Source organism: Nannobrachium achirus (assembly GCF_963921795.1).
Source record: "Nannobrachium achirus genome assembly, chromosome: 24".
Lineage (NCBI taxonomy): Eukaryota > Metazoa > Chordata > Actinopteri > Myctophiformes > Myctophidae > Nannobrachium > Nannobrachium achirus.
The window spans coordinates 11,981,810-11,991,014 of record NC_137831.1 but is presented as its reverse complement, the minus strand read 5'-3'; the positions used below and the strand labels follow the sequence as shown (position 1 = coordinate 11,991,014).

General features: G+C 43.1%; 1 protein-coding gene across 1 annotated transcript; it reads right to left on the bottom strand.

The window, feature by feature from the left end:
- Positions 1 to 931: 931 nt before the first annotated feature.
- Positions 932 to 7,037, bottom strand: LOC308280089 (homeobox protein engrailed-2-A-like; the record flags this gene model as incomplete). The annotated part of the gene is made up of 2 exons (XM_080720351.1): positions 932 to 1,314; positions 6,305 to 7,037. 2 exons carry the CDS (start codon positions 7,035 to 7,037, stop codon positions 932 to 934), a joined length of 1,116 nt encoding a protein of 371 aa, XP_080576477.1.
- Positions 7,038 to 9,205: the final 2,168 nt, after the last annotated feature.

The following is a 9,205-nucleotide window of genomic DNA, read 5'->3' as shown; positions in this document are numbered from 1 at the left end:
CACTCAGTTTTGTGTGTGTTTGTTTGTCTGAAGTCTTTTTTTTTTGTCTCTTCTTCACAAAGCTGAGCTCTCCAGAATAGCCTAGAGTCCCGTGTCAGTAGCCCTCGGTATTAAAAAATAAAAATAAAAATAAAATGAAAAAATGTCCAAGTCTTTAAAGGTATATTAAGTGATATGTTTTGGTTAAAACAAAAGTTTTTTTCTTAAAAGATATTCATGATATTGCTATAGAGTGTTTGTTCAGCAGTAGGGGTCTCCATGTCTTCTCCAGCTCTTTTATAAACAGAAAATACATTTTTCAGGTAGGCAACAACATTTCATTTGAATTTCATCAGGACAATTACCCACTTTTATCACCTTCATTTTATAGTGTTCAGTTCCAATTGTGTCTGCTCATTTCTCATCACTTCCAATTTCACTTGTTTAATCTGTATCCTGCATGACTGTGTTCTCTATCCCGATTGGACACAAATGGTATCCTGCAGAGTCCTGACCTGAAAAAGCATTTTCTGTTTAATAAAGAGCTGGAGGGACACTGAACAAACACTTAGCAAAAATCTGAATAAAGAGCTTTTTAACACTTATTTTAACCAAATAAAATCACTATACCGTGTCACTGTCCAGCCGAAACCTTGTGTCTCCAAGTTTCAAATTTGCACCATCATATAAGACTGTTGCACAGAACTATAGTGAAAATAGCCGATCTGCAAGCACACAACGCCTCGCGCGTTGTGTGCTTGTAGAACGGCTATTTTCACTATTTCGAGTCATTTTTAAAAAGATACAAAACGAATGGATTTGGACATACAAGGTTTCCACCCGACAACGACGATACCCCACCTTTAAGCCTCGCGATTCATACCGATTGCACACGAGGGAAGAACTGAAAAAGAAAACAACAGATCTGCTATTCCTCCCCGGCCCCCAAATGTCAGTCGCTGTCTTCCCCCCCTCCTCCACCACCACCCACGCCTCCGTCCTCCGTCACCGTGGTGGTGGAGTGGTTGTACAGTCCCTGCGCCATCAGCTGCAGCGCCAGGCCGTTCTTGTAGCCCGCCGCCTTCTTGATCTTGGCGCGCTTGTTCTGGAACCAGATCTTGATCTGCGACTCGTTCAGGCCCAGCTCCGTGGCCAGCGACTGCCGCCGCTGCTCCGTGATGTAGCGGCTGGCCGTGAACTCGGCCTTGAGCCGCTGCAGCTGCTCGGCGGTGAAGGCCGTGCGCGGCCGCTTGTCCTCCTGGCCGCCGCCGCCGCCGCCGCCGCCGCCGCTGCCCTTGTCGCCCTTCTTCTTCTTCAGCTTGCGCGTCCGCGGCCCTGGTGCGCAGACAACAGTGGGGAACGGAAAAGAGAGACGGGACAACAACGTAAATGTCAGCGGAGATGTGCGGTCGCCGGTAGGTCTTCCAGTGGTTCTCGAACTTTTACATTTTCAAGGTCTCCCCTTGACTCACTCTGACAGTGTACAAATGGAACCAAATGGACCCGATTTGTACGCGGTCAGATTGTAAGGGTCAATTTGGACCTCCTTAAAGGAACCTATAGTCCCTGGAATCCACTTTGAGAACCACTGGCGTAAATAGCTCACATTTAGTGCTGTGCTTAAGTACAATTTTGAGGTATTTGTGCTTTAGGCTGTTTCCAATTTCCAATACATTTACATCTACATCTCAGAGGCCAATATTGTACTTTTACTCCACTAAAACTTATACTAATTAGCCTACTTTGTAGATTTACTGTTATTACAAAATAATATACATTAACAACTTCAGCCCTATAGACTACATTTTGGCCATTTGAAAATGGCCGATCTATACAAGCTCACAATGCGTTGCGATAGATCTGCCATTTTCAAACGATTTTGATACCAATACTTTTGTACTTTTCCTAAAATTTGGATCAGGACTTGTACATTTCTCCATTCCAGTATTAGAACTTTTAGTGTGAGTATAGGCTACTTTTCCCCTGATGACTTTACCTATAGGCCTAAGGCAAATGTGTGCCGAGCACCATCTTTGTTTCATAATAAGCCAATTACCAAAGATGGTCCTTTTGTTTAGAACTCAATACTTTCCGTTAATTTCCAGTAAAGAATCACTATAACTTCCAACTATTCATACAAAACAATGCATCCTCTATAACCTCTATACCACATGCAGGCATCAAGGGTCTGTAGGTTGTACACAATAATCTCCAATAAAAGAAAAGCTGAAAATAATTATCATCGTGATTATTATCCATCACTTATCTTAATGGGCTGGCGTTTTGAGTCAATACCATTCGCACGACGCACGCACGCGCGCGTACCACACACACACACACACACACACACACACACACACACACACACACACACACACACACACACACACACACACACACACACACACACACACACACACACACAAAGCCCGGTAAGCCTCAAAACATACTTTCTATTTTTTACCATAATCAAAATCAGACTTACTGCCTATTGAATTGAAATTGTGTGGACATTTGTCCCTCTCACACACACACACACACACACACACACACACACACACACACACACACACACACACACACACACACACACACACACACACACCCTGGTTTATGTATACGCTTCGCCGTACGACGGTGCCGAAAATACCAGCTCTACAAGCTCTCATTGTTGTGCCCTATTATAGCTCTGCCATGGAGGCCTCATTGTCAGAGCCAGCCTAATACTAATAATTCAACGCTGAATTGTAGCCACGGATATCCTGTCATTTAGTTACTAATGAGCTGCGACAGACGCCAAAATATGAATCAGGTGTATATGTCGTTGACGTTGACTGTATAGTTTGCTGTGAGCTAGTCAACAAATAGACCACTGTCTGATTCCCACACAGTGGTCTGTCGGGTCAACGCGGCGCAAGCATTGTGAGCTTTAGATCTTCTGTTTTCACTCGTTTGGGTCCCGGGCAAACGTTTCTTTTATGGGTCTTGACTGAGCTAAAAAGTTTGGGAACCACTGGGCTAGACAAACGTGATGTGAAATATATGAAATGCATGGTGATGTACCATGTTAACTTGACCAACACATGTGACAAGGCCTCAAGCTCTGCTTCAATTGCATTTCACAACAGGAAGGAAAGAAAGAAAGAAAGAAAGAAAGAAAGAAAGAAAGAAAGAAAGAAAGAAAGAAAGAAAGAAAGAAAGACAACATATAGAGCCATGGTTCTCTAGCAACTGTTTTCGTGACCCCCAAATTAAGCATTTGGCTGCGGACCCCATCTGTAATAAAAGTTAGTGCCGACCTGCCACTGCTGCCAGGCACGCCCATGTATACAAGATTTAGATTATATATTTTTTAATATTCCAAATGAATGAAAATATCAGATCTACAAGCTCACGGTGGTCGCTGTAGATCGGGCTATTTTCAAAGAGCCAGTATAGGGTTAAAGTGCAAAACTGATGCCATATTTACTCATTTCCCCCTCAAGGACCCATAGGGGACCCCGCGCGGACCCCACTTTGAAGACCACTAGGTAGGCCTGCCCTATTAGATCACTTATATTTGCATAACTTGATCATTCCTTGCACACTGATACATGCCTATTGCTGTGTTGTGAAAACAAAGAAAAGTGCTGTTTAGGCCTATACGGTCATTATACTATAATAACACTACACCATGTCTGTGTTTAATTATTGCCTATTATATGCACTTGCAGGTCAAATGCAACCTTTTTTCTGGAATTAAAATGAAAAGCGTCATCATGACCATGCAAACGGCTATAAAGTATAGGCCTAGTACTAATACGCTCACATAACAACATACGGTGTAATGTGTTGTTAATTTGTTATGTAAAAATCAAAATGTGAAGTGCGCGGTGCTATTTATGGATTAATATTCATTAGTGTCTCACGAAGCCATGGCCAATTGTGACCCTATAATACGTACGGTACAAACAGACGCAAATGTCAGCCCGTTCTCCAGGAGCGGTTAGCAGCGACGCTCCAAAACCAAACACAGCTAGTGGACATTTTGGCCTATCCAGATCTCACATGCTGTTATAACGATCAAAACACAGCCATATGGAAACGTAATGTCTTGCTTAAAATATTGCCTATTATATAGCCAAAAGCATGCGTGGTACATTACGTATAATATAATATAATATAATATAATATAATATAATATAATATAATATAATATAATAAGAGACTGTTTGCCACGAATTCCTCTTGTTATTGAGCTGTGGAACTATTCGATCAAAGTAATACATACATAAATAAATAAATAAATAAATAAATAATTAAATAAATACATAAATAAATACATAAATAAATAAATGTCAACAGAAGCTCGTAGAGGGCTGCAAGAAAACGAATTTGTTACACGTAATTATTAGGCTGCGTAATAATGTACCCTGTCCCTAACCTTGTGGTGTTTACAATACAAAAAAGTAAATCTCCCCACTGCTGTTATATCAAATTGCATGTTGCATAGCATCTTTTGCGACACATGCAGATAACTCACCATATTCACAACGAGTCCTATTCCTACACCATGCACGCTATACGGGATTTATCAACGAATGTCCTCGAGCACAGTCTCGGAAACTGGCCAGCTGGACTCCTTTCGTTTTGTATTTATTATTATAAAAATGATTTAAACTAGTGGAAATAGCAGATCTACAAGCTCACCACAACGCCTTGTAGATCTTGCAGATCTGCTATTTTCACTATAGCCTAGTCTTGTGCGACAGCCTTGTATGATGATGAAGCAGGGCTTTACTTTATACGAAAAACAAAACAAACTAAAAAACATACAAATTAGAAATTTGGACATACAAGGTTTCTGCCCGACAGTGACGATATATGAGATGCAAGTGATCGTTTGTTTCAGTTCTGATAGCTCAATCCATCGGTCAATCCACATTTATCGATCAATGGGGCTTCTCTGAAACTATACGGGGAAATGCGGGTCAAGTTCACGGCTGTCAACTGAAACGCTTCCTCTTTTTTCTCTTCTCTGTTTTTTTGCTAGATGGCATTAGTCGTTCAAAACGATTTACAATTAACTAATGTATTAAATGTTTACGTCAAAAGGCTGCGGCCATATTGTGTTGTTATAACTTAATATCAGAAGATAATTATTATTATTTATAGGCCTAAATTCGCCTAATATGCTAAGAAATAAAGAAAGCCCTAGTTTAGCGTTAGGCCTAGGCTATATGTTTTTAGCCTTTGGTATCAGTAACCTTCCCTCGTCAGTCTTAATAATTAAGATATCAAATATATTATAATCACATTTGGTGACTTTTCAATCAAATATTATTGTGTTGCCTTAAAAATATATATAAATGCACTTAACCCATGTGTGTGTGTGTGTGTGTGTGTGTGTGTGTGTGTGTGTGTGTGTGTGTGTGTGTGTGTGTGTGTGTGTGTGTGTGTGTGTGTGTGTGTGAAAAGAAAAATCTGTGGTTTTCAAAGTGGTTAATTTCTATCGTGTTTCCAAATGCACTATAGGTCTTTAACTTAAACTCTGAGAGTATATATATAGGCTACATGGACAGGGTCCATTTGGTTCCATTTGTAGGCCTGGTGCACTCTCAGAGTTATGGGGGTCCTTGAAATACGTAAATAATAAAGAAACCCACTGTTCTAATCATCATATCATGTTGTGGCTATAAATAGAGCTCATGAGAGTTCAACAATAATCCCCCATAAGTATTTAGTTATGCAGCAGCAGACGACTCAAGCCGCCCATGCTGATGTGTGGTCCCGTCCCACATATAGGAACTTATAGTTAGCGCCTCTCCAGATGACGGTCTGTCTACTCTATACTTATAGTTATATGACAAATAGTAGGCTAAAACAACTTTCTAAAAGCGATCCGTCTTTCAGCCTAAAAGCTCGTTTTCTTTTACTGTATTCAGGCCTAATACTATATTTTTTTTATGATATTTTTTTTGCATATAGAAGGCCTACTGTGTTTTATTTGTCTGTCATTTAATGTTATATGAATTGAATTAGTATAGCCTACAATTGGGACCCCAATGCAAACAACTCAAGCCCAACAACTTTCTTGTGGTGTTTATCCTTTTAGTTGACCTCGTATCAGTGAACTGTTGTAGGCTACTGTCTGTACTGTAACCTTTTCCTATAGGCTACAAACTTCTAATAAAGTATTCAGTCAACCAAAAGCTATCTGTCTAGCCTATAACGCCTTGTGGCAAAACGAGCGTCTATTTGAATGATTGAATAATTTTACGAAATGGGGACAAAATGTATCAATCGTGGCCCCACGGCTGCATGGATCTATATGTAAGCGCCTTACCAGATGAGGGTCTGTCCGAGTAGCGCGTACAGTAAACCCACGCAGGCCACAGCATGTTCGGCTGGCTCTCCTTAGTTTTCTCCGCCGACTGGGGCGAGGAGGATCCTCCATGATGATGGTGATTGTTATTACCGATGATGATCGCCGCCGACGGGCTGTCTGCGTATCTGTGTCCCCCCGACACAGTCTCTCCCTGCTTCCCCGCCGAGCCCTGCTTGGAGGACGGCGACGACGAGGTCGACGAAGACGTCGACGAACTAGAGGAAGAAGAAGACGACGAAGAGTTCGTGCTGTCGCTGCTGCAGTTGGAGTCCAGACAGAGGCTGCCGCCGTGGACCATCGGCCTCGACGAATTCGCGATCAGCGGGTTGACGTTCTCCCTCCCCGCCGACGTCGCGATCGTCGTCCCCGGCGGTCCCTGCGCCATGATGCCCCGGACCTCGGCGGCCGCAGGGAGGAAGGGTGCCGCGACGCGGAGCGCGCGGCACCCTTCCTTCCTGCAGCCGAAGTCCGGCCGCAGGATGTTGTCGATGAAGAAGTTGGTGGTCCTGCTGTTGCTGCTGCTGTGGCTGTGGCTGTTCTGCTGCTGGATCTGCTGGCTCCTCGGCGGGGAGGACCGGGGGAGGCTCGGCGACAGCGACATGGTGCCGCTCTCCTCCTCCGCGCTGCTGCTGCTGGAGTCGCGGCCGTTCTGGTGGTGGCGCATGTCCTTCTGCTCCACTTCTTCTTCCATAGCCTATATCTCCGAGTCCGACCCAACCGACCAACCAACACCCCCCTGGCCTGGGCTGGCCCCTAATAATAATCTTTCGGCAGCAGGAGATAGACGCGATCTCCTCCGCCGAAGAAAAAAAAATAAAGACTCTCCTCCACTTGTTGATCGAATCCCCAACCCCGCCTCCGTCCCCGTTATCCAAATCAGATTGACAGCATTTGAGGAATAACAAAAAAACAAGCCTTTAAGCCTCTTCGCTGGGACTAAAACAAAAGGTTGCGACAGGTATACCTGCTGCTTTCAGTTCGCGATAATGTGATCATCTAGCCTTCACACCGACGACATGTTTTCCAGTCTTCCAGAAGAAGCCATCCGGCCGTCATCGTAGCCCTGCCTTCAACATTACGCACACGGATCTCCACGACGCACGACACGGCGCGATGTTTCCTAAACTCTCCTGAAAGCCGTTGTCATCCTCCTCACTGGGCTGTTTTCCCTTTCTCTCTCTCTCTCTGACTCTCTCCCCCTCTCTCTCTCCGTACAACCCCCGCCGGAAGCACGTGTGCGCGTAACACACGTGCGGGCGGCCAATCAGAAGTGGAGATCGCCCCTGTCACGAGTGACGGGGCCCAATCGTGGCTCGTCGTGATTCTCGGTGCACGCCACGACGCGCACAGTGGATGATGATGATGATGATGATGATGCGCGCTGATCCCCGTTCCCCCCACCCCACGCACGCACCACCACCCCTCGTCACCCCGGCCCTCGACCTCCCCAAAAACCCCAAACCCAAACTCAGCCTGCGAAAATAAACTGTGACACACACACAGGCACAATATTAAACATCAAATATTACATTATAATTCAGGAGTAGCTATTTCTTTTCGTATTGAAAGGTGGGAAATTGAGGCCACATTTTGGATAAGGTCAATTCACCAATAGTGTTCGGTGAACTGTAAACTGGCGCTTTCCCCCCTGAAGTCTCTACACACCAAAATCTCTATGCCAAAATAGCCGATCTACAAGGGTCTGTGTATATTAGTATAATCTGATTTTCGGAATTGAAGTTTAAAAAAGGCAATTCAGATTATACCCTATATATACCTAAAGCTCACGCACAATTTGTGGGTGGCCTAGCTGTGAGCTTGTAGATTTGTTTTTGTCTAATGTCCCCCAGAAGAATATGGATGGGTGCTGCAGGTTGGAGTGGTTAAACATAATTCAGACATCTGTCAAAGCCTTGACTCATCATGTATTAAAATACCCCCGCGGCCTCTGCTCCGTGCGCCCGTTATTTGTCAACAGGATATCAAGGAACACGGTGGAAGACGGGTTGGGTTGGTCCTTAAGGGTCCATGTGTGCCTTTTAATTACACGGTGGCGTCATTTTTAAGGTAAGAAAGAAAGGATATTACATTTATGATTATAATCAGTGGTCAGTATAACTAAGTAAGTAGGCCCTATACCGTACTTACCGTACTCTGTCTGTGTTGAGGTATTTGTACTTTGAGTATTTCCAATTTCCAATACTTAGTCTACTATACCATCTCACCGGATTCATATTGTACTTTTACTACATTTATTTGAACACCTTAGTTACTAGTTATATGTCGATTTTGATTATTAATACTAAACGTATAAATGAACCATTTCAGCCATAGTTTTGGCCATTTGAAAATAGCCGATCATACAAGCTCACAATGTGAGTACTTTTGGTGGTACTTTTTGATGGCAATACTTTTGTACTTTTTTACTCAAGTACACATTGTGAATTCCGGACTCTTACTTGTAACAGAGTATTTCTACATTGCAGTATTGATACATTTACTTAAGTAAAAAGAAAAAAAAAAGAGTAGCTACTTTTTCCACCACTGATTATAATAGCCCTATACTGTATATTGCAAAATTGCATAATCTTCCTATAGAAAAATGACCAACTTTTCTACAATTTGCTTCAGTTTTTAACACGTCTATAGGCCTACGTACAAAAAAGAACTCTTAGGTCTTCGTAGGGCTACATAGGCTATCACAGTTTAATACCGATTTGGGACCATAATGTCCATGCAGAGCAGACGCGTGACAAAAATAGAGAAGTAAAAATAGAACACTTTATATCAAAGAAGTAAACCTATAGCTAACAGACACGCCAATCGGCACAAGCATAAGCATATAATTATATTCGAGGC